Source organism: Polypterus senegalus, chromosome 12 (genome assembly GCF_016835505.1).
Source record: "Polypterus senegalus isolate Bchr_013 chromosome 12, ASM1683550v1, whole genome shotgun sequence".
NCBI classification, from domain to species: Eukaryota; Metazoa; Chordata; class Cladistia; order Polypteriformes; family Polypteridae; genus Polypterus; species Polypterus senegalus.
Genome location: NC_053165.1, coordinates 135,753,891 through 135,780,921, shown reverse-complemented (window position 1 = coordinate 135,780,921; position 27,031 = coordinate 135,753,891). Strand labels below are relative to the sequence as shown.

Sequence of the window (27,031 nt, the reverse complement as noted above, 5' to 3'; positions counted from 1 at the left end):
TAATCATTAGTTGTAGCCCTAGTTTTCAAGCTGCACATTTGCTTGCCAATATTTTGTGGCGTAATTGACTTGTGCCACCGCTCTACAAAATCATTTTGCCTTTCCAGCTGACCTAATTGTATAATTATACAATACAAATAAAAATATAAATAAATACAATACATATTTGCAGTTCCACGCATGTTAAATGTAATTGCAATTCATCCTGGAAAAAATTTGAATTTGATGTGCATGATCCACTGCTAGCGTGTTTACACCTGGGTTTTTTATTGTGGTCAAGTGCCATCAAGTCATGATATCTGATAATGCAGATGGCACTTAGCTACTTATTTAGGCACATTGAAGAACACAGAGGTTTTGATGTAGGTTAGTTGTAACTCACTAATCATAGTGTTGGAGAGTGGTAACATACAGTATTGCATGTTGATGTAGCATATGCAAGTAAGAATTTCATTGTACACTAAATGTGACAAAAGCAGTAATTCAGCATAACAATGAAATTGTTATCCAAATTAGTTTAAGAAGAAAATACTGTACATACCTGTAGTCTTAGGTGACTTAGGAGTCTTTTGGCCACTATAAAACTTTTTGCGTGGTGAAGGAATCCTCTCGTCAGTCCCAGTGTACTCCTGCCACATGATGGGAATTATAGTCCCTATATCGACACTGGTTGTTGGGTTGCCCACTCCCATTATATCCCCTGTTTCTGATACAACATATAGCCTGTATTTAGTGTCAGACTGACAGCAAAACACACTTAAAATTTTGTAAACATTGGCTCTACTATTTCTGTGTGATTGCCAAACAAATGGACAATCCTTGCAAGCAGCTTATGATTTTATTTATATAAATATATACTGATATCTCTTGACCTACATCTACCTTCACTGCCTTTCCTCTGAATCCTTGTGTTACATCCTCTCTTGACTGGTGCCCCCTCTGTTATGTGCATTCCCATAAAGCCTATTTCTCAAGCTCTGTTGTTATTCTGTGGCTCCTTGCTCACTTCCTGTCTGCTTATATATTTCCCATCTTTGAAATCAACTCTTCAGTGTCATTTTTTTGGGTTTACTCCTCCTTGTGTATCTCACACTTTTCACTTTTGATTGCCATCAAACCCAGACTGCCCAGTCACATTGCTTGTAGGAACTGGACACACACAGACCTTTGAGTTTTATTATATTGTAGCATCAACAGTACACAGTATCGAATTGTGGAAGAGAGGTGAAGAAGAGTGTGCAGGCAGCATGGAAAGGGAAGAGAGTGTCAGGAATAAGTTGTAACAGATGGGTATCGGCAAGAGTGAAAGGGAAGGTCTACAAGATGTTATTAAGACCAGCTATGTTATATGGGTTGGAGACAGTGGCACTGACCAGAAAGCAGGAGACTGAGCTGGAGGTGACAGAGTAAAAGATGCTAAGATTTGCATTGGGTGTGACGAAGATAGACAGGATTAGAAATGAGTACGTTAGAGGTTCAGGTTTGGAGACAAAGTCAGAGAGGCGAGATTGTGTTGGTTTGAACATGTGCAGAGAAGAGATGCTGGATATATTGGGAATAGGATGCTAAGGATAGAGCTGCCAGGCAAGAGGAAGGCCTAAGGGAAGGTTTATGGATGTGGTGAGATAGGACATTCAGATGATGGGTGTAACAGAACAAGATGCAGAGGAAAGGAGGATATGGAAAAAGATGATCTCCTGTGGCAACCCCTAATGGGCGCAGCAAAAAGAAGTAGAAGAAATAATTCTTTGCATTTATACAGCTCTTTTCTCACTGCTCAAGATTTTATATAATATATATATACATTGTGGAGACTGGCCCGGACACCGATGGTTCACCAACCAACACACGTTTATTATACATTTTATATACAAAGTGTCACACACAGCCCTGTGCCCCTGCACCAATCACCCTTCAGTTATGGCCTCTCAAAATGCCTTTTCCTTTCCTGACCATCTCCACTCCTTTCCTCCATGCTCCATCCTCTTCCACCTGACTCCAGCCATCGAATGGAGGGAGGTGGCCCCTTTTATGTCCACCCGGACATGCTCCACGTGCTTCCCAATGAGCTTCTGCCGGCATTCCCTGGTGTGGAGGAAGTGCCGGCCGTGCACCCAGAAGCACTTTGAGTGTCCCTGGTCTTCGTCCCCCCAGCACTTCTGGGTGTGACGGAAGTGCTGAGGACCAGGGCTCTTCAGGCATCTGAGCATCCCCTGGCAGTGACCACGGGCCCCTATAGAGTTGAGTTTCCATGCTCCTTTCCCGTGGTCCCCATAGCCACCAGGGCAGTCCCGAATCGTGGTCCAGGGAAGGCATAATCCTTCGGTTCTCTGTACTGAGCAACAAACAGCATTAAACACAATTCGTATTTTTGGCATATCATATATAATACATGAAAGTATTATAGTTAAAATATGAAAACATGTATGTGACACCCAAATATTGTAGCCTACGTTCTGGTATTTTTAGACATTTTTTAATTTGAACATTTGAATATGAAATATTTGTTAATTTGACAACATTATCATTCAAAACAGAATAGTCAACCAAATTGTTGTGATATCTTCATGAAAACGCACAAAATGCAATTTACCAACAAATACTGAGGTGTATGCCAGATATAATAAATCTTGTGCTGCATTTTCAGATTCACACTTTCCTGGACACCATTGTTTTCACCTTGGCAGAGAGGTATAACAGCCTCAAAGACAACATGTTTGAACTCAGTTTTTATCCTAGCATTTTTCATAATGGGCAAAAAGCATCATAATTTTCATGATTAAATATGAGACATTTAAATATATTGATGTATTGTTTTTCAAAAATAGTGAGAATTCCACAGTAGTGGTTGCATATTGGGTAATGCAAGGACAAAACAATTAAATCTGTTGCTTTGCAGTTCTGCAGTATTGTTTTAAAATCCCTGTTAGGACTTTGTATTTGTACAATTTTATCCCTCTGTGAGAGATTTGGCATGCTGTCCAGATTAGTTCTTGCTTTGTACCTGATGCTGTCAATGTAGGCTCTGACGATTTGGGGCACTGTACTGGATAGCAAATAAATACTGAATTTTCAAAAGTAAATAAAAAATGTTGTAGAAGGCAGAGGTTGTAGCAAAAGTGACCCAAAGTGTGGTCGTCTACCAATATTACGGTGGGCACTTTGCACTTTTATGTCTCCCTTAGTAAGGTATAAAGTAAACACTATTGCAATACTTATGTATATGTAAGGGAAGCAAATTCTGGTCCCTTTTCATAGCTGATAGTCAATTAATAATCATCAGTTTTTAAAAAGAGACACCCTTGAAAACACAAAATAATACAAGGAAAGTATTCTCAGACAAGGTGGTTATTTATGCATTGTACATGTAAAAACATCTCTTTACATTACTGAAAATTGCTTTATACATTTTTGTTTACAAATCAGAGCATCTTGTCATTCTTGGGATTCATTCATGTGTACAGTCTTAACTATGAGGCCAGCTGCAAAGAGAGCTGCTGTGATAGAAATGCTGCTTCATGTATGCCTGGGTATCCTCTCTTCATGGTTAAGATACTTGTTGTATTATTGATAGCATTTTGCATAATAAAAGGGAAACATACTATTGAGATCTAGTTCATAGGGGTGGATCACATGATGACATGGTGCCACACACTCAACTACTGTGCCTGCAAGTATCCTTGTGTATACTGTATGGCAACTGGTAGATTATTGGATGCCATTATAGATGCATTTTTGCGTACTTCAGCAGAGAATATTAAACCATTTTTAGAAATCTTTGACACCCTTTTGCTTGAAATGCTCTCAAACTAAGCTATATTTAGTATGCATGTGTAGTGTAAATACTGCCCTTGTGTCTATTTCAATGAACAACATGTCTCAAAACAAGTCTATATGAGGCATTCCAGTGCAATAAGCCATTTTAAATGTCACTGTATGTGTATAATATAAAATATCCTCTTAGCATATTGTGTGTCATTTGTATTTCTGTTTTGACATTTGATTTCCTTGGATGTCATTTTATCCATACTATATAATTTCAGTAATACATAAATGCCTTTTTTTATTTTTACAAGTAGTTATTTTTTCTTCATATTTTCTCAGGGTATAAAGCCCATTTGAGTATGAGTTAACAATGAAGCGACGGTCAGATGAACAGGATCCTGTCTTTTCATCGCAACAGCGGCGTCTGACAAGCAATACAGAAGGATTTCAGCACCGTGTTTTGGCACCAGCGCCAGCTTTGTACGAAGCTGTCACAGAAAACATGCAACCCACTACTGGCATTCAATATTCTGTTCCTCAAGGTTACCAGGTACGTTGTATGAAAGCATATAACATGACCATTAGTTACTGTATAAAATAATACATATTTATGAATTTTAGGTGTTTATTATGTTCATCAGCCAGTTAGCTTTCTATAGTTGTTAAGATTCATGAATATAGTCTTCAGTATATGCTTCACAAGTTAACAGAATTGATGAGGACTTTTGGGATAAGTTGATGGAGGCGACTTCTGGGGTGTCTTAGGGGGGAAGGTTGTTGTACTATGTGGTGAATTGAATGGTCATGTTGGAGAGAGTAGTGGTGACTTTGAGGGAGTGTATGGGGGTTTTACCTTCAGCACCTGGAATGTTGGGAGTGATGGGATTCTGGATTTGATTTTGCAGTGAAAATTGTTTTGTGCACACCATGTTTAAGAAGGAGGAAAAGTTGGTATCATTAATTTGGTAGTGCAAGGATTATGATAGACTGTGAGTGAGGAAAGTTGATAGAGATACAGTGATAAACATGAGGTCGATCTTTGAAAAATTTGTAAAGCACAGCTTTGCTTGCTGGTAGAAGTTCTTTTGGTTAGATGCATAAAGAAAAGTAATAAGAAGTATGTACCAAGACTAAAGATGTAGACATTGAAGAAAAATGGTTAAACCCTATATCATATCACCTTTTGTGTCATATATGTTATATGACGATTCTTAGACCTAGGCAGCATTAATATACTGTACTCAAAATGCTCCTGAAAAGCCTGTTGTAAATAAGCAGATACATGTCTTCCATCTGTTGGAATATCTGTGCATTACAGACAAAAGGTGGCATTTAAATGCTATTGTAAAAAAATTGTTGCCTCAGTCACATGATCACAACTGAGCTGATGGTTCTTCTCTCTCTCTCTCTCACTGCGGGATTGTGGGCAATCATCAGTCGGTGTGCCTCACTCATATAGTCAACATCCGTACAAGAGTTTATTGTTTACTACAGTATTGTGACCATGTGTATGCGCTGTGATGTGTGAGTCCCCATCTTGCATCCCAAAACACGAAGCTGAGTCTCAATACTTTAGCAATACCATCTTGACTTAGCTTGAAATAGGAACAGCATGGTTATTTATTGTAGCGGGATCTGCCACTCTTCTATACACAGACACAGCAGTCAGGCAAGGTCATGCCCAGGTTAGTGGCCAATTATTACTGTGCCCTGCGCATTTATAATGTTCCTTGTTCCTTGTATCACCCATCAACGGCAGGTTCTTATAGCATGACCGCGATCTTTTCGGATTTGATTTTACGGCGAAATGCTACAGCGTTGGGTGCCTGTGGTTGTCTCGGGACGCTCTTCCGCATGTTGTCCTGTAGGGTGAAATCCCACAAGAGTTTAGAAACTCACTCACGCCAGCCATGTTCTTTTCAAAGGTAAAATGCAGGTTTATTTGTTTTATGTACTTTAACTTTTTATTTTGTATTAATCATTTTTATATGAATAGTTTTGGGTTGTGGAACGAATCATCTGAGTTTCCATTATTTCTTATGGGGAAATTCGCTTTCATATATGAGTGCTTTGGATTGAGAGCACATTTCCGGAACGAATTATGCTCGCAAACCAAGGTTCCACTTGTATACTTTCTTTCCCTGTCCGCTCTCTGTGAGGAGTTTGTGCCACTAGGTCACGTGACTGCGTGCCTACGTCTGATTTGTGAAACTAAGCCATGTGATTATTGTAGCTATGTCTGATTGGTGAAATGGAGACTTTGATTATTGTTGCTACGTCTGATTGGTGAAACAGTCATGCAGTAGATCCACTGGCGGCTTCTCGCTGGCAAAAATATAGCGTATCTAATGGAATAAAGTAACAATTCGAGTGTTGCCCAATGTAGCAGAATAAGAGTAGCACTTCTTCACAAATGTACTGAAGTAAAAAGTAAAGTATGGTGCAGTAAAACTACTCTTAGAAGTACAATTTTTTAAAAAAGTTACTCAAGAAAATGTAACGGAGTAAATGTAACTCATTACTACCCACCTTTGATTACTAGATGCTATAAAGTCACTTCAAAGTGGGAAAGCAGCTGGCCCTATTAGCTCCACTATTATTAGCAACATCTATAGAAGCTAAAGACAAAAACATTGTACCTCAAACGTTTCACCAAGCATTAATTGTCATCTTTCCTAAGAAGAACAAGGATCCTACTACAAAGTGCCCCATACAGACCAATCTCTCTGTTGAATAACAATGTTAAGATACTGTCCAAAATTCTAGCCAGAAGGATTGAGAAAGTGCTTCCTTCTGTATAGGGAATCAATTCCCAGGAATTTGGGAATCCCGGGAGCCTGGGGATGACCGTGCACGGGCATCTGACATGTGATGGGTTTTAGAATGACCGACATTTATTTTTAATAAAACTACTGCAATATGTTGACACCAATAAAAGACTAATCTTATCTACAAGCAGTTCATGCTGTCATATAAGTACATGTATCTAGTTCAGGAGTGCTTTTTCGGCTATATATATATACTAGCAAAATACCCGCGCTTTGCAGCGGAGAAGTAGTGTGTTAAAGAAGTTATGAAACAGAAAAGCAAACATTTTAAAAATAACGTAAGATGATTGTTAATGTAATTGTTTTGTCATTGATATGAGTGTTGTTGTCATATCTATCTATTTATATATATATATATATATATATATAGATATAGATATATATATAGATAGATATAGAGATATATATAGCAAAATACCTGCGATTGGCAGCGGAGAAGTAAAAGAAAAGGAAACATTTTAATAATAGCGTAACATGATTGACAATGTAATTGTTTTGTCATTGTCATGAGTGTTGCTGGCATATATATATATATATATATATATATATATATATATATATATATATATATATATATATATATATATATATATATATATATATATATATATATATATATATATACATATACACACATACATATACATATATACACATACTGTATATATACACACACATATATACATACTGTATATACAACATATACATATCTACATATATACTGTATATACACATATATATACAAATCTACATATATATATCTACATATATATATTAGGGGTGGGACTCGATTAAAAAAATTAATCCAATTAATTAGAGGCTGTGTAAGAATTAATCTTGATTAATCGTATGTAATCGCACACGTAAATTTGCCCCAAATCGCAAATGTTTTTTTTTTTAATTTAAAAGGTTTTAGTGGGTGACAGAATCAAATAATAGACATGGACATGAATATTGTAAACTGAAGCTGTTTTAATTTCTGAAAAAAAGCTTTTAAACTGCATTTGAATTCAAAACAGAAACAAAAATATCATCCCTGGTTAAAATTGGGCAGACTTAAAAATAAAGTGGTAGTTTAAGTACTTTAAGTACATTTTCAGAATAGTATTGTCTTTAAATAATAATAACCAAAATTTCAACATAAAGTGCAGTTTTCTTCTTAAAAAAATAAGTCAGAAACATAAAAGGTAATTTGACCAGCTTACTCTTTAAACTCTGAGTAACATTAGCCAAAATTATTTTGTACATTAGGCTAAAACAGTGTGATCATTGAACATTTTGTAATTAGATGTATTTAGAATTACTAACGGTCACGGAAGTCCAATGATCCCCAGTAAGAGCCACAAAGTCCGCTTTCTGTAATGCATCTAATTTTGCTTGCTTTTCAGTGTGCACAAAACCATGCTTTTATCAAGGCTTCGCTCGGAAGTCGAAATGATCAGTCGTAGGAACGCGCTTTATTCCGACTCTAACATTTTTGTAGCTGTGATGTGTGCATCAGTGTAATGGATGTACCAGGAAATCATGCATTGACAAAAGTTCCCGTTTGCTTTGAATTGAAAGTGTGATTAAATCGTTATTTTTAACGCGTTATGGAGTACATGCATGAAGCTTCTCAGCTGTGCTTGTGCTAAGAAAGGGAAAATTTTAAAAATAACGTAACATGATTCTGCGTTAACCTAATATTTTTCATACGTCCCAAACCAAGGAGATCGAAGGTAAAATGAATCAGGTAGCGCATACATAGTCAGTACACCCTCTCGGGAATCGAACCTCGAATGTCGTTAGGCTTAAGACTCTACAATTAGCCACAGCGTGTGGCTTGTCTATGCTAAAGTATGTATTGTAGATCGGGTATATATATACATTTATATATATATACCCGTGTACGCAGTGGAGAAGTAGAAGTTATGAAAAGAAAAGGGAACATTTTAAAAATAACGTAACATGATTGTCAATATACAGTAATTGTTTTGTGAGTGTTATTGAATGTTGCTGTCATCAAGGATTTGATTATCATTATTTCTTTCAATCAGGCTCGTATTTGTAGGATGTGTTCAAGTTACATTCCGTGTTTGTCAATCGTTGTAAAGATAAGAGGTTTCATTCATCGATTAGTTCCTTACTGCATCAATAAACAGCTCGTCTTCCTTTTATCTGTGATGTGACAAACTGCATGCACGGGTTTTTTTACACTGTCTTCCTTTAGCAGGACATTCACTTTTTCCACCGTGTGCTTTGTTTCCGCAGTAGCTGCACTTATGAATATGATTGTATGTATAAGGCGCTTCATATTTTTTGCTGCCTTCTCAATTGTGTAATTCGGTTTTTGTTCAGCACTCTTTGGAACTGTTGCTTTTTGTCTGTGCACTGCGTCAGTTCACGTGAGCTGCTTGGTGTTCTTGCATCGAAGGTTCCCAGCTGTACTGGTGCCATCTCGTGTAATGTCAGCTAAGACCCGGCACTTAAAAGTTTCTCTCGCAGTTTCAATGAGTTTGTGCCAAACACCACCCTGACCATCTCATCTTCCTCTGCATAAGCACAGTCCTTCACCCGTGAACATTTACCGGCAGTGTTTGTATTGGATTGCCGCTGATGGGCGGCCTTATATGGGCAGGCACTAAATTACAAGCGCTAGTGGCAGCCTGTCTATGAACTTAATTTAATATAAACTTACGGTTCACGCCGTGCTTTGTTTCCGCATATGCATCATTTGCTTCATAATGTTTTTCTGCCTTCTCAATTGTGAAATGGCGTTTTGTGCTTGGAGTTCTTCCTTGTTCTCTACGTACTTACGTAGGAGGCGTGATGATGTCACACGAAACTCCGCCCCCCGCGGCCATCTCCAACTCAAGACTCCATTACATTATATGGGGAAAAATAGCTTCCAGTTATGACCCTTATGCGTAGAATTTCGAAATGAAACCTGCCCAACTTTTGTAAGTAAGCTGTAAGGAATAAGCCTGCCAAATTTCAGCCTTCTACCTACACGGCAAGTTGGAGAATTAGTGATGAGTGAGTCAGTGAGTGAGTGAGGGCTTTGCCTTTTATTAATATACTAGCAGAATACCCGCGCTTCGCAGCGGAGAAGCAGTGTGTTAAAGAAGTTATGAAAAAGAAAAGCAAACATTTTAAAAATAGCATTAAGATGATTGTTAATGTAATTGTTTTGTCATTGATATGAGTGTTGTTGTCATATCTATCTATTTATATATATATATATATATATATATATATATATATATATATATATATATATACATACACAAAATAGCTGCGATTGGCGAGAAGTAAAAAGAAAAGGAAACATTTTAATAATAGCGTAACATGATTGACAATGTAATTGTTTTGTAATTGTCATGAGTGTTGCTGGCATATATATATATATATATATATATATATATATATATACACACACACACAGACACATATATAAACATATATATATACATATAAACATATATATATACACATCTATACACATATATATATATATATATATATACAGTTATACATATCTACATATATACTGTATATACACATATATATACAAATCTACATATATATATCTACATATATATACTGTATTAGGGGTGGGACTCGATTAAAAAAATTAATCCAATTAATTAGAGGCTGTGTAAGAATTAATCTTGATTAATCGTATGTAATCGCACACGTAAATTTGCCCCAAATCGCAAATGTTTTTTTTTATTTAAAACGGTTTTAGTGGGCGACAGAATCAAATAATAGACATGGACATGAATATTGTAAACTGAAGCTGTTTTAATTTCTGAAAAAAAAGCTTTTAAACTGCATTTGAATTCAAAACAAAAATATCATCCCTGGTTAAAATTGGGCAGACTTAAAAATAAAGTGGTAGTTTAAGTACTTTAAGTACATTTTCAGAATAGTATTGTCTTTAAATAATAATAACCAAAATTTCAACATAAAGTGCAGTTTTTCTTCTTAAAAAAATTTTAAGAAAATGCTTTATTCCGACTGTAACATTTTTGTAGCTGTGATGTGTGCATCAGTGTAATGGATGTACCAGGAAATCATGCATTGACAAAAGTTCCCGTTTGCTTGGAATTGAAAGTGTGATTAAATCGTTATTTTTAACGCGTTATGGAGTACATGCATCGAAGCTTCTCAGCTGTGCTTGTGCTAAGAAAGGGAAAATTTTAAAAATAACGTAACGTTCTGCGTTAACCTAATATTTTTTCATACGTCCCAAACCAAGGAGATGGGAAGGTAAAATGAATCGGGTAGCGCGCGTACATAGTCAGTACCATCCCCTCTCGGGAATCGAACCTCGAATGTCGGTGTTAGAGGCGAAGACTCTACAATTGTGCCACCGCTTGTCTATGCTAAAGTATGTATTGTAGATCGGGCTATAGATATACATTTATATTTATATATATATATATATATATATATATATATATACCGTGTATCGCAGTGGAAGTAGAAGTTATGAAAAGAAAAGGGAACATTTTAAAAATAACGTAACATGATTGTCAATATACAGTAATTGTTTTGTGAGTGTTATTGAATGTTGCTGTCATCAAGGATTTGATTATCATTATTTCTTTCAATCAGGCTCGTATTTGTACGATGTGTTCAAGTTACATTCCGTGTTTGTCAATCGTTGTAAAGATGACAGGTTTCATTCATCGATTAGTTCCTTACTGCATCAATAAACAGCTCGTCTTCCTTTTTATCTGTGATGTGACAAACTGCATGCACGGGTTTTTTTTTTACGCTGTCTTCCTTTAGCGGGACATTGACTTTTTCCACCGTATGCTTTGTTTCCACAGTAGCTGCATTTATGAATATGCTTATCAGGCGCTTCATATTTTTGCTGCCTTTTCAATTGTGTAATTCGGTTTTGTTCAGCGCTCTTTGGAACTGTTGCTTTTATCTGTGCACTGCATCAGTTCACGTGAGCCACTCGGTGTACTTGCATCGAAGGTTCCCAGCTGTGCTGGTGCCATCTCGTGCTATGTCCATAGCTTTATTTAATGTTACCTTAGTCCTGGCACTTAAAACTTTCTCTGGCAGTTTCGCTGAGTTAGTGTCAAACACCACCCTGACCATCTCATCTTCCTCTCCATAAGCACAGTCCTTCACCCGTGAATATTTACCCGTGGCAGTTTGCTATTGGATTGCGCTGACGGATGGCCTTATATGGGCAGGCACTAAATTACAAACGCCAGCGGCAGCCTGTCTATGAACTTAAAGTGTAGGTTTACATCGTGCTTTGTTTCCGAAGTAGCAGAACTCATGAATATGGTTGTATATGTCACTTTCGCTTTCTTATTGTTTCGCTGCCTTCTCAATTATATAATGCATGTTTTCTTCAGCGCTTTTTTGAGGTCTTCCTGGTTTTCTATGTACTGCGTGATTACGTGGGAGGCGTGATGATGTCACACGAAACTCCGCCCCGGCGTTGAAGCTCATCTCCATTACAGTAAATGGAGAAAAACTGCTTCCAGTTATGACCATTACGCGTAGAATTTCGATATAAAACCTGCCCAACTTTTGTAAGGAAGCTGTAAGGAATGAACCTGCCAAATTTCAGCCTTCCACCCACACAGGAAGTTGGAGAATTAGTGATGAGTGAGTGAGTGAGTGAGTGAGTGAGGCCTTTGCCTTTTATTAGTATAGATATACACACTGCTCACAAAAATTAAAGAAACACTTTAAAGAAACATTAGATACATCAGATCTCAATATGAAGTTGGATATCTATACAAATAACGACAGGGCAATGTCGTAGGAACAAAAGGATGCCAAGTCTTTTAATGGAAATAAAAGTTTTCTGCCTACAGAGGGCTCAATTGTGTAGACACCCTAAAATCAGAGTGAAATGAAGATGTGGCAGGCTAGTCCATTTTTCAAAAACTTAATTTCTGCTACTCAAAATGCTTTTCAGTATCTTGTGTGGCCCCCACGAGCTTGTATGCATGCTTGACAACGTCGGGGAATGCTCCTAATGAGACGACGGATGGTGTCTTGTGGCATTTCCTCCCAGATCTGTATGAGGGCATCCCTGAGCTGTTGTACAGTCTGAGGAGCAACCTGGCGGCGCCTAATGGACCGAAACATAATGTCCCACAGATGTTCTATTGGGTTTAAGTCAGGGGATCGTGAAGGCCATTCAATTGATTCAATTCCTTCATCCTCCAGGTACTGCCTGCATACTCTTGCCACATGAGGCTGGGCATTGTCGTGCATTAGGAGGAAACCAGGACCTACTGCACCAGCGTAGGGTCTGACAATGGGTCCAAGGATTTCATCCTGATACCTAATGGCAGTCAGGATGCCGTTGTTTAGCCTGTAGAGGTCTGTGAGTCGCTCCATGAATATGCCTCCAAGATCATCACTGACCCACCACCAAACCAGTCATGCTAAACGATGTTACAGGCAGCATAATATTCTCCATGGCTTCTCCTGACCCTTTCACGTCTTTCACATATACTCAGGGTGAACCTGCTCTCATCTGTGAAAAGCACAGGACGCCAGTGGTGGACCAGCCAATTCTGGTATTCTATGGCAAATGCCAATTGAGCTCCCCAGTGCTGTGCAGTGAGCACAGGGCGCAGTAGACATTTGGGCCCTCAGGCAACCCTCATGAAGTCTGTTTCTGATTGTTTGGTCAGAGACATTGACACCAGTGGCCTGCTGGAGGTCATTTTGTAGGGCTCTGGCAGTGCTCATCCTGTTCCTCCTTGCCCAAAGGAGCAGATACTGGTCCTGCTGATGGGTTATGGACCTTCTATGGCCCTCTCCAGCTCTCCTAGAGTAACTGCTTGTCTCCTAGAATCTCCTCCATGCCCTTGAGACTGTGCAGAGAGACACAGCAAACCTTCTGGCAATGACACGTATTGATGTGCCATCCTGGAGAAGTTGGACTACCTGTGCAACCTCTGTAGGGTCCAGGTATAAGCCTCATGCTACCAGTAGTGACACTGACTGTAGCCAAATGCAAAACTAGTGAAGAAACAGTCAGAAAAGATGAGGAGGGAAAAATGTCAGTGGCCTCCACCTGTTAAACCATTCCTGATTTGGGGGTCATCTCATTGTTGCCCCTCTAGTGCATCTGTTGTTAATTTCATTAACACCACAGCAGCTGAAACTGATTAACAACCCCCTCTGCTACTTAACTGACCAGATTAATATCCCATAAATTTCATTGACTTTATGCTATACTCTGATTAAAAAGTGTTCCTTTAATTCTTTTGAGCAATATATATATATATATATATATATATATATATATATATATATATATATATATATATATATATATATATATATATATATATATATATATATATATACACACTAGCAAAATACCCACGCTTCGCAGCAGCAAAGTTCGGCCCTCCGGTTGTAATATGACCAAGCTGTACGCTGAGCTTACTCTTGAGCATGCAACGTACTGTTGGCCATGTGAAAAGCAATCTTGCCTCAAATCCCACAGCTTGGATTGCTGCTGTCATAATCGGTGTGAGTTTCATGGTTTGTTTCAATTACGACAGTATTTGCAGGACTTGTTGTGTTGAAGTGACATTAGCCATCTGTCAAGCGTTGTAAGCATACAGCCGGTTTCATCGATAACTTCGCATCCAGCTTTTGAGAGTTTAAAGATTCATAAACATCAAAGTGTCCACTACTGATATCGTCACCTGTGAATCTAAGATGTTTAAGAGGCATTGGCGGTTGTCCAAAGGTGTAAAATATTTGGCCATTTCCCCATATACATTAACAAATCATTTTTAAGACATTAGACTCAATCATAACTTCATTTTTTTGAAATTTGAAACATCTACACATCCAAAGAGAGACTCTACAGTGACCTAAAGCAGAAGGGGCATGGAACTACCCAACTTTCAATTTTATTACTGGGGGCAAATATGCAAGCTATAAAGACCTGGACATGGACACAAATTAATGAATATCCACAAGTCTGGTCTGCAATCTTGCAGTAATTCTTTATTTTACCTGCTCTGTGCCCCATTTAATACAAACCGTCACTACACTAAAAATGCAAATACCCTTTATTCTCTTAGAATATGGAACCAATGTAGTAAGCACTTTAAGAACGAAAAGCTTTTATTTGTTGTACCTTTACATAACACCCACCTTTTTCCACCCTCTCCAACATGTACACTATTCAATGTCTGGAAAATGTCCAGGATTAAAACAGTTAGAGACTTCTACATAGATATTGTCTTTGCATCCTACAAACAATTATGTTTCAAATATAACTTCTGATCAACACAGTTCGTCCAGTACTTTCAAGCTAGAAACTTTGCTAAATAAAACCTGCTCAATTTTCCTTACCTTCTACCTTGTTTTGTTCCAGAAGAATTATTAGTCTTGAATACTCAGAGAGCATCTCTACAATTTATAAAAATATTTGAAAGTCTCATCCTTTACTCTTCCAGAGTACATATGGGAAAGGATCTGTTGCTCAGTATGTCAGAAAAGGAGTGGAAGGCAACCAGGCACAATACACTCGAGCTCTATATGTGCAAATCATTTAGTCATTAAACTCACATACCGCTTAGAATTAATGCCAAAAAGTTCTATCTTGGTCTCATCAGACCAGAGAATCTTATTTCTCACCATCTCTGAGTCCTTTAGGTGTCTTTTAGCAAACTCCATGCGGGCTGTCATGTGTCTTGCCTGTCCTCAGTGTGTGGAGACAACCAGGCACTACTCATCACTTGTCCAATACAGTCCCCACAGTGAAGCATGGCGGTGGCAGCATCATGCTATGGGGGTGTTTTTCTCTCTTTGTTATACAGTAATCCCTTGCTATATCGCGCTTTGACTTTCGCGGTTTCGCTCTATCGCGGATTTTATATGAAAGCATAACTAAATATATAACGCAAATTTTCCGCTGCTTCGCGGGTTCTGCGGACAATGGGTCTTTTTACTTCCTGTACATGCTTCCTCAGTTGGTTTGCCCAGTTGATTTCATACAAGGGACGCTATTGGCGGATGACTGAGAAGCTAACCAATCAGAGCATGCAGTTACGTTCTCCTGCCTGAGAAGCTAACCAATCAGAGCACGCAGTTAAGTTCCTCCCTGCTGAATGCAGTTTTAACCAGGAAGTCTCATCTCGCTCATTCAGCATCAACGTGTTTCGCTTTGTAAAGAGTTGTGCTCTTTTGTGTTTATCTTTGTGCATAGTCAAGCCCTTCATTATGGCTCCAAAACGATCTGCTACTGCTTCAGGGGCCGTGCCCAAGCGCAAACGGAAGATGTTAACGATTGCTGAAAAGGTAAATGTTTTGGATTTGTTGAAGGCTACGATTCTTTTTATTTAAAAAGTAGGAAAGGAATATAAGATCTACGGCCGCAGTGTCCTTTTAACCAGGGTGCAAAACGAGTTGTAAGTGGATGTAATAAGACAGTAGTCTGGATGGAATCTGCTTTAGGGATTTGTATTGAAGACTGCCAGAAGAAGAACAACGGCAGTGCTACACAATCGCCTGAAGTGGCTCCTTTAAGGGCTGTAACGCTCTCCTTTGTTGTGCAGTAAAATTAAACTCATTGTTATCAGACAAGTCATCGTGTCATTGTTGGTGAGTAACCATAATTAATTTTCTACTTACAGTACTTAGTACATGTACGTACGTTTAGTGTCACTGTACACACACATTTACTGTATACTATTTTTGTTGCATTGTACGTATTTATTGCTGGTGGCATGTCTATCGTAATGGCTGTAACATATGTGATATCGGAGACACTCAATATCTTTAAAATAATATTTAGGTTTTACTGTATATAAACAGTGTGTTTATATACATAATTTCAATGAATCTTACCTAATATCTTAGAGAATACAAAGGGATTATGCTGTATAACTCTGCGGGGAATATTTATAAACAGTGTGGGAGAGTTTATAAGGGCTTAAAATATATAAACATAACCATAGAAACATATGGTTTCTACTTTGCGGATTTTCACCTATAGCGGGGGGGTCTGGAACGCAACCCCCGCGATTGAGGAGGGATTAATGTATTGCAGCAATTTGATAAAATCATTTAAATTATTTTTTTCCATCATTAATGTACACACAGCACCCCATATTGATAAGTATTCAGACCCTTTGCTCAGTATTTAGTAGAAGCACCCTTTTGAGCTAATGAGTCATGAGTCTTCTTGGGAAAGATGCAACAAGTTTTTCACACCTGGATTTGGGGATCCTCTACCATTCCTCCTTGCAGATCCTCTCCAGTTCTGTCAGGTTGGATGGTAAACGTTGGTGGACAGCCATTTTTAGGTCTCTCCAGAGATGCTCAATTGGGTTTAAGTCAGGGCTCTGGCTGGGCCATTCAAGAACAGTCATAGAGTTGTTGTGAAGCCACTCCTTCGTTATTTTAGCTGTGTGCTTAGGGTCATTGTCTTGTTGGAAGGTAAACCTTCGGCCCAGTCTGAGGTCCTTCGCACTCTGGAGAAGGTTTTTGTCCAGGATATCCCTGTACTTAGCTGCATTCATCTTTCCCTCGAGCGCAACCAGTCGTCCTGTCCCTGCAGCTGAAAAATACCTCCACAGCATGATGCTGCCACCGCCATGCTTCACTGTGGGGACTGTATTGGACAAGTGATGAGCAGTGCCTGGTTGTCTCCACACATACCGCTTAGAATTAAGGCCAAAAAGTTCTATCTTGGAGTTTGCTAAAAGACACTTGGAGGACTCTGATATGGTGAGAAATAAGATTCTCTGGTCTGATAAGACCAAGATAGAACTTTTTGGCCTTAATTCTAAGCGGTATGTGTAGAGACAACCAGGCACTGCTCATCACTTGTCCAATACAGTCCCCATAGTGAAGCATGGCGGTGGCAGCATCATGCTGTTGGGGTTTTTTTCAGCTGCAGGGACATTAAACATTTTGTTATATGTTTTATTTGGAAAAGGCCAGGTTTCAGTCCTTCTGATCACCTAGATTTGTATAAGAGTGGAATAGACTGGAGTTAAGCTTTGTTGTCACTGCTCGGTAGAATAAGTTATACTTATTTCTGTAATGGCTTCCTTAACATATGAATGTATTTTAATTAAATTAATGAAATAATAAATTCATTAATTATTGAAGCCTGGTAATGTGAGGTGAATATATTCAAATAAAACATAGACTTCAACTGCAGAGTGGTATGGTTTACTTTGTAAAATAAAATAATTCCTCCTTCTGATATTTGAAGTGCTTGTTAGCTCGCAAACCCCTTTTCCTCCCCACCAGCACTATGTACCTTTGTGAAGAGGACTGCTGGATGCACCCCAAGGAGATGCGGCCACTCCTCCGAAACAGTGATACAATGGGAAACAAATTATTTATTTATTTATTTTAACTCCTCTTTGATCGATCAGCTGCAGGCTTGCTTCTGCTGCTGTGCCGTGTGATCTGAACTTCGCTCGCGTACCCCTTCCCCCCCCTACCCCACCAGCACTATGTGTGTTGTGAAGAGGGGGGCTGATCACTCACCAAGGAGACGCGATCACTCCTCCGGAACCACTCTTAAACGGTGATACACAGGGAAACAAGTGGCAGTTTTTTTTTTTATATACCTCCTCTTTGCTCAGTCAGCTGCTGGATTGCTGCTGGTGCCGTGCCGTGTGTTCTGCATTTTGTGCGGCAATTCCAACATTTAAAATTCTGTACAGAACCTGAATATTCAATCTCTTTTTGCTGTTCAGTTATTTTACAGAGTAATATTTTCAGTTTGTTTGCACTAATTCGATCTTTACTCTAATTTTTTTGAGACTTTCGATATTTCTTTCTTCCATTATCTCTAACCTGCTCTGCATGTGTATCACGGGACTTGCTTCCAAAGGTTTTAAGTATGATGTGACTTGTCGGTAACTCAGGAAGTAAGTGTCTCTCTGTCTCTCTTCAAAAGATCACGTCTTGTCACAGGAAAAAGTCTTCTATCGTTGCAAGAATTTTTTTTTATAACAGAGAGATGTTAAATTTCTTTTTTAGTTTTTGGTTAACAAACCATTACAGTAAAGCATTACATTATTAATGATATTCTTTTTTATATATCTAAACTTTTCACCTTCCCATTTACCCCATTAAAAGGTAATATTAATTATGATTATGTATTTTACAGGTTCCAGGAGTGGCTCAAAGTTCTGGTAGTCATGCTCATTCCCCAGGGACATCAGTTCATAATGCCGCTCATCATCACACTCCAACTATGCCAGCACACAGTGGACCAGTGGTACAGCAAAACCACCCTCATCCCTCAGCACCCACTGCCTCTGCCCAGGGTCAGCAGCAGTTTCAGAGGCTTAAAGTATGTTTGTTTGTTTTTTTTTTTTTCTTCGTTTTCTCTATAGAAGCATACGGTTCATGACAGAATTAAATGTGGATACAAGTTATTCATGATGTTAATTTACATTAAAAATAAATTATTCTGTTAAAAAGATTGTGCATCTGCAGAAAGCATTGTTGCTTATATTTGTATGTAAAGCATTTCTGCTGACTGTTATGAACAAAATGCCATTTTCTGTAAATGTAGTTATTATTTGATTATATTAGGAAATTAAAAATGTATTATAACAGTGTAATTTATCTACTTTTTTATCATTATAGCAAAATGATGCTTTTTGTCAATTATGACCAGTTTATTATGCACCTTGCTTGTTTTTATTAATGGTGTTATTGTTAGACAAGCTTTCATCATAAATTAAGACTTAAGATTTGTATGTGGTGAAATTAGTCTAAAGATCCCTCACTCTGCTGCATCTGTTGTTGTGTTTATCTGCATATATTTCACTACATCACCTAATTTACTAGTGTCGTGTCTTGTTTCTTGCATTTGCTAAGTGAAAAGCAGTTATACATTAAGACACACCTAAATGCATCTCAGCCATGGACAAGCTATCCAGTAGTATCGTTTATTGGATGTCCGCAGACTTTCTGTTGATAATGTCAATAGAAAGGGTCTAGTGCTACTCGGTAACCTAACTCGCATTCCATTTCTGATGCTGATAATTGTTTTTATCATCCTCCATTACCAGCTTTGGAGACATTTCTGATCATGTGTCAAAAATTTGCTCTCATCTTTCTACCTCAAATGCAGAAATTGCGTATGGTGTCTTACCTAAATTTCACCTAGACAACTATGACTTCTCGCTGCGTTTTCAACAAGGGTTAATAATGGATACTCGACTCACCTGGGGCTTAAGTTATTTGTTCAGATGTGATGTATGCTTGTTTTGATACTCTTGCTTGAATCATACTTAAAATAGCAGCGTTTGTCATTCATGTCTTTCCTTCTCTCAAGTTACTTTTAGTGACTCATGAACTAAAGTGAATGTGCATGTTTGATTAGTTTCTAAATTTATAAAAAATATAATGATAAATATGTAAAAATAAAATATAGCTTATCCTGAAACTCTTTGTGGAATATTACACGGCCAAATACTGTTTAGACAGCCAGTTGAACAATTAATAATTTAGTAGTTTGACACCTTCACATATACAGTGGAACCTCGGGTCATGAACGTCTCTGTACACGTACAAATCGGGTTACGACCAATTGAGAGCGAGCGAGCAGGGAGCCTGGGTGTTTGTCTCAGTGTTATTCAATGTTTTTACATTTAGTGTATTATACTGTGCATTCTATGATATAATTAACTATTTTTGTACTTAAAAATCTTTAAAGAAAATATATTTACATACAGTTCGTACGGTCTGGAACAGATTAATTGTATTTACATACAATCCTATGGGGGAAATTACTTCGGGTCACGACCAGAGTTTTGGAACATATTACGGTGGTGACCCGAGGTTCCACTGTACATTGAAAAATGTTATTGCATTCTTTATTTATAGGTTGAAGATGCCTTGTCCTATCTAGACCAGGTGAAGTTACAGTTTGGTAGTCAGCCACAGGTGTATAATGATTTCCTTGATATTATGAAAGAATTTAAATCACAAAGGTATGTATTTAATGTCATTTTGAATACCTTGTTATAGCTCAGAAGACATTTTAGAATAACCTTCATATTGTTTTTATATTTCCATTTTATGTGAATATTTTGTTGAATTACGATGTTCATTTTTGCATGTATGTAACTAAGTCTTTATTTGAAGGCCCCTTAAAACCTGTGTTCTCTGAGCAGAATTTCAAACAAGCAATGGTTTACAGAACAAAATATGAAAAGCATTTCTACCATACATGCTTTCTACAAGCATCTCTATAGATGCTTTGAAAATTTTTTTTTCCTAAGGAAGATGAAAACACCTTGTGAACAGTGATAAATCTTTTGTTATTATTTAACAGGGTCGCTTGTATTTTGTGTCTTGTGGAGAGGGAAAGGGAAGTCTCTTTTAAGACTTGTTTTGGATTGGATTTAGCTTCAGTACGTGGCTAATTGTGCATGCAAATTTGCCTGCAGGGTTCAGTGTTATGCTTACAGTGGCAGTACTCATTATGGCATATGGGTCAGCTAATGTACCCCTCAAATAAAAATACATCAAGTGTTCCCTTGTTTATAAATATAAATAAAACACATGCTGGGTGGAATTACTGATTGGGTTGTTACCTCATACACACACCCTCAGCAGTTCAGGAACAGTCTTACAGTTTCCATGCATGGTTGCTATCCCTCTGTGATGTCACGCAAGACTAACAAAGCTTCATAGGGTGTCGGGAGAAAATGTTAGTCTGACCTAGCCATAAGGCAAATTTAAAGGAAAATATTCGGCAAACAAGGTAATTTTGGGGGGGGGGAGCATGTTTGCTGCAATAAGCACATTGGAAAATGTTTCCAGTCAATATTAGTGCCCAGTAAAACTGCAAAGTTCAGAATGGGAAACTCAAAGTATATGGCTTGACAAAAATGATGGCTAACATTAAAGTTAACATTGTTTTTTCTGCAAAATGATTGAGAATGTTAATACAAACTAGCTATGATACAGATACATTTGAAAAATTGTGAATTTTGCTGATAGCAAGTCACAAACGTTGTTGATCTAGCATATTACAGTAAAACCTTGGGTATCCATCGTTCGATTAACTGTCAGTGTCCATTATCTGTCAGGGCAAAAAATAAAATCATGCACATGCCAGCGTCTGCATATTACTCCTGCCACACAATACGCTGCGAGCTATACAGATTGAAACAACTCTCCCTTGTGCTAACAGGTAGCGGTTTTCCCAAGAACCATATATCATGCTGCATTTTGAAATCATAGTGTCAGTTGCATACCTTCAGCTTTAATAGCGTTTCATAGCTTTTCTCTTTTGTAATAACTAAACTACTATCCATTGTTATGACCGATAAACATATATGTGTGGTTTTGGAATTGTCACAAACTTTGGAGTTATCAAATGTTTACAAAACTGCAGAAGTGCTTCAAGTATTTCTTCAATTTACGGGGTAGGAAGAACAGCAGTGAACAATATAAAACATGATACCAACAAAATTGGAAAATGAGTCGAAAATGGAAACTGCTGATGGTAATGTTCTTCTGCATTGTAATTTTCTTTTTAAAGTCTGTTATATTATGATTTGTTAATATATTTTGACGCTCAGACAACTTGTGATACGCTGTATGGGAGAAGAAAGGGTGGATTGCTGTATAAGTGATAGGACTGGGTGAAGGGCTTCTATTCTGTGAGGGATGGACACACCTCTTAGGAAAAGGAAAGTTTTGAGTAGAGAGATGGGAGACAATAAGCAGAAGTGTTTGCGGTATAGAAAAATACAGAAAGTGAGTGGCAGGAGATAATTATCGGTAGGGAAAACTTTTTTATTGTTTTGCAGACAGGGCACCATTTGTTACAGAATGAAGAATCCAAGTAAAACGTAGAAAACTCCAGTGCCTTTGAGTAGTATTTGCTTGTTATCCTGGTCGGTACAATAATATATAAATTAATTAAATAATAGTATTTTGATTTTTTTTTTGGTAAATAAAAGTATTCGCTAAACTAATCTACTGTACATCATTTTTAAAGTAGTTGTTCTGTTATGCATCTTTTCTTTTATTCATCACGGCCTCAGTCACGACCTCTGATGGATAATTGAGGTTTTGCTGTACTTGGTTTGGAAATAATAGTATTGTTTGAAATCCTTATTGGAAAAGAGGATAATTGTAGCTTGTAAGTAGACCTATGTTCCTATTGTTCTCCTTCTGTGACCCTGGCACTTAAAAATGGAAAAATAGCAAGTTCATAGTCCAGGGCAATGTGTTAAACTTGAAAAGGTCAAATGTTATCCTCATTTGTCAAAACAGAATAACAAACTTGACACACATGTTTTGAACTAACTGTAAATTAAGAGACAAAATAAAAAGAAAAATTATTTTCTGCTTTGGAATGCCAGTAAACATTTTTCATAGTCTGAATAATGATTTTTACTCTTGAGTAATGTTATTGTTTGGATAATGTGCAGATAAAGTCATAGGCACAACTCAGAACTTAACACAATAGTAAGATAGTGGTAAATGCTGTTACCTTTATACTCTACATAAAATTGTAACCTGTTTGTTTGTTCACCAGTCATGCAAAGATGGCTGAACTGATTTTTCACTAAATTTTATATTGGTATTGTCATTGGTCTATCTTAAAATTTAATCTGTATGGTGTATCAGGGAGAGAGGTTGTAACGGGCGGGTTAGTAACCCAAAACCATTGGTGATGTAAGAACTACAGTTCCCATCAGGCAGCAGGAGTTCATTGGTGCTGATGTCAGAACAGCATAATCCGCACGCACATATTTTTGTACCAGCTGTATAATAATTTGTCTCCCTGGATTTGTTGAAGAGTATATCCTTTGGTTTGATTGTGGGTTGTGTTTAGACATGTTATATTTCCAAGACACTTTTTCCCTGTTTATTTTATTTTTATTTTTTTATTTTATTATTCTCCTTATAATCTAAGACTGGGTAACACTGCTTCTTTTGGTTTGTTTTGTTTTGTTATGGGAACAATTCTAGAAATAGTTAATTATTTTAAGTGTCTGTTTCCATACTTAACAAAGAATTAATTTTCTAGAATGTATATTGTAGCTACCAAAAATTGCTGAAGAATGTACAGACCTGAAACAATACAACTTTATATTCTGCATTTTTGTTCACAGCATTGATACACCAGGGGTGATCAGTAGAGTATCTCAACTCTTCAAGGGTCATCCAGACCTAATCATGGGCTTCAACACATTTTTACCTCCTGGATACAAAATTGAAGTGCAAACTAATGATCTTGTAAATGTTACAACACCAGGACAAGTGCATCAGATCACACCTCATGGTATTCAAATTCAGCCTCAGCCCCAGCCAACACATCAGCAATCTCAGGCCCCTGGAGCAGCCACTCCTGTTACAGCGTCTTCAGCTGCTCAGTCAACACCAGTCAAAATCAATAAGGTTTTGTTGTTTTTCTTCTTTTTTTTTTAATAGATTAAAGCAATCTGTGTTAAATGTGTGTTTTAATTATCTTTGATAAATCTGCTTAGAATGTGTTAATTTAAAATAATGATGTTTATATTGGGTATATTTATATGCTTACTCACAAGTGGTCATTCTGTTTTCTTTCTTTCAAATGAGTAGTAAAAAATTATTATTGAGTCTTCTTGGACATAATAATTGATGATAATTAGATAACATGATAATTAGAATGCTAAGCTGGAAAACTGAAGATTTAGTGAATACAGTGAACATTTAAATTATCTGTTTTATGTTTGTTGTTATCTATCTTATTAGATTCCAGTTATTTTTTCTCATTCTTTTTCTATGGCACAAATGAATATATAAAAAAGGTTGAGATTAAACTGCACATTTCCATTTAATTCTGCATGGTATCAAACATGCATGTTTTAGATTGTAAAGGGGGAACAAATCAGAAAATTACAACTTGATCACTAGTCTTTGAATTTAGAACAAACTGATATCTTTTGCAATGTGTACTCGATCCTTTTGCTTGATTGTACCAAGATAAGCTCTGTCACCTTGTGAACTCCTTTGGACTAGGCATGTTCACAGAATAGATGGATTGATGAATTATTTTTGCACTATTAACACTAGGATTACCAGAGCCTACGAAAAAACTCGTAGATCCGTCCCACCTTAAAACTCTTCACACCTCTCCGTCTTGTCTTTTGTCTTCTAAACTTGTGGCTAAGCAGCAAACAGCAAGTAGCCTACTATACCATCCCCCAACGGCGCACAGTTTTCTCAGCTCAAGTCTGTTTACCTGGGTGTCCGTTGCTTGGAGTTGTATAGAGTGAGAAGTCAAGCAAAATGACATCTTTTAAAAATACTATATCATTATTTGGAACACTTGCATTTCATGTGTGTTCCGTGTCTACATAGATCTATGTACACACATCGTTAAAAACAAAACGTTTTTCATGTTTTTGTCAAAATTGACAAAATGTAGACATGAAGTTTATAATGTGTGAAGACTGAAGTCCAAATATCAAAGAAACAGTTTCACAAAAAGTACAAATATAATAGAACAAGTGCACTTTTATTCAAAAATATAACTACAGAAAAGCAACCTGCATTAGAGTGCGATATTGACACGCTTTTGCTAAGAGCGCTGTGGTGGCGCAACGGGATAAGCTCTTGACTGGTAGTCTGAACTTCACAGGTTCGATTTTAGATGAGTCCGTTTTGAAAAGTGAGCTGCACATATTCTTACTATTGTAAAATTACACTTGATTCCAGTCTGAAACAGCCGGTGTAATTTGATACTTGTAAAGGTTAGTTTTTTTTATTTATTCTGTTATTCTCTCAGCCACGTTTATGATCCCAACTCAATTACCTCAACAAAACCCCCTCTCCCCCCCTACAAAAGTTTTATCAGATGCGCTATAACAGAGGAAAACTCAAATCATGATGACTGTTCTACATTGGATCAAGAATGCACTTTTGCCATCGCTGTACTTTGTATATGTACATGGGAAACACTGCACTCGTGACTTTATGCTGTATAAAGTAAGTAAATAAATAACGGTAATAACATTAGATCTGGCTCTTACATACAAAGGACGAGGCATGTGCCCAAAACATTAACATTTATATGTTACTTACATAAAAGCCAGATCTAATGTTATTTACCTTGAGTTATTTACTTACATGACGAAGGTTCTGCATCGGATCAAGAATGCACTTTTGGCATCGCTGTACTTTGTATATGTACATGGGAAGCTATGCACTCATGACTTTACGCTGTAGGAAGTAAGTATATAAATAATATCTATCTAGTAATAACAGTATTTTTATTATTATATAACAGCTTCCCTGTCTGCCTATCATATAGTGCCTTTCCTTCCTATCTATCTATATATTTATCCCCTTAGCTGTTTTTTTGATATATCTATTATGCAGTGCCCTATGGGGTGCCAAACAGGCAATTACAATGATTTTTGAAATATATTAAGTCATTCCTGAATATATAAAGTCAAAACTTGAATATATAAAGTTGTCATCTGAATATATAAAGTCATTCCTGAATATATAAAGTCAGAGTTAGAATGTATAAAGTCACTCCTGAATATGTAAAGTCAAAGCCTGATTATATAAAGTCAGCGTCGGAATATATAACCTCATTCCTGAATATATAAATTTAAAGTCAGATTATATTGATATTGATTGAAACGACTCAGGCACATTTTTAGTAAACGCAATGAGTTCCTACTACAACGTAATGAACTAAGTTAACAAAAACAACTTCAGAAAAATATTTAAAAAAAAAAAAAAAAACTCACTGTACAGTTAATTCATTCAACATGATGTATGTGCCCAACACTTTGAACACTATATTTATTTATTCTTTTTGTATGGGAGCATATTTGGACGAACCTCGCAAGCCCGATCGACTCCGAGTGGCTTCTGTCGAAGTTTACGTTTCACTACTATGAGTGAAATGACAAGCACGGAAATTTTATATATTCGGGAATGATTTTATATATTCGGACGCTGACTTTATATAATCCGGCTTTGACTTTATATATTCCAAAGCTGACTTTATATATTCGGTAATGACTTTATATATTCTGACGCCGACTTTATATATTCAGGAATTACTTTATATATTCAAGTTTTGACTTTATATATTCAGGAATGACTGTATATATTCCAAAAATCATTGTAATTGCCTGTTTGGCACCCCATAGGGCACTGTATAATTGATATATAAAAAAAACAGCTAAGGGAATAGATATATAGATAGATAGGAAGGAACGGCACTAGATGATAGGCAGACAGGGAAGCTGCTATATAACACTAAAATTACTGTTATTACTATATAGATATACAGGAAGTTCAGGCAGGCAGAACGACGAAGGTTAAAAAAAAAAAAAAGTGTCTCTGAAGTACAGCAAGTCTGCTGCGCTCGAGGGACGAAATCTTACCGCTACACCACAGGAGCTGTTGTGATTCTTTAACCTTTTGTGAAAGTGTTT

The 27,031-nt window shown here is 37.2% G+C and overlaps 1 protein-coding gene across 3 annotated transcripts in view; it reads left to right on the top strand.

The window, feature by feature from the left end:
- Positions 1-27,031, top strand: part of sin3aa (SIN3 transcription regulator family member Aa) — a 100,692-nt gene that overhangs the window by 29,188 nt on the left and 44,473 nt on the right. For all 3 annotated transcript variants that reach the window (XM_039773556.1, XM_039773557.1, XM_039773554.1), the window contains 4 exons: positions 4,105-4,315; positions 18,724-18,909; positions 20,454-20,560; positions 23,705-23,990. In XM_039773556.1, the coding sequence (XP_039629490.1) occupies positions 4,136-4,315; positions 18,724-18,909; positions 20,454-20,560; positions 23,705-23,990 (759 nt within the window). In that variant the 5' untranslated portion in view covers positions 4,105-4,135. The remainder of the gene's footprint in view (positions 1-4,104; positions 4,316-18,723; positions 18,910-20,453; positions 20,561-23,704; positions 23,991-27,031) is intronic.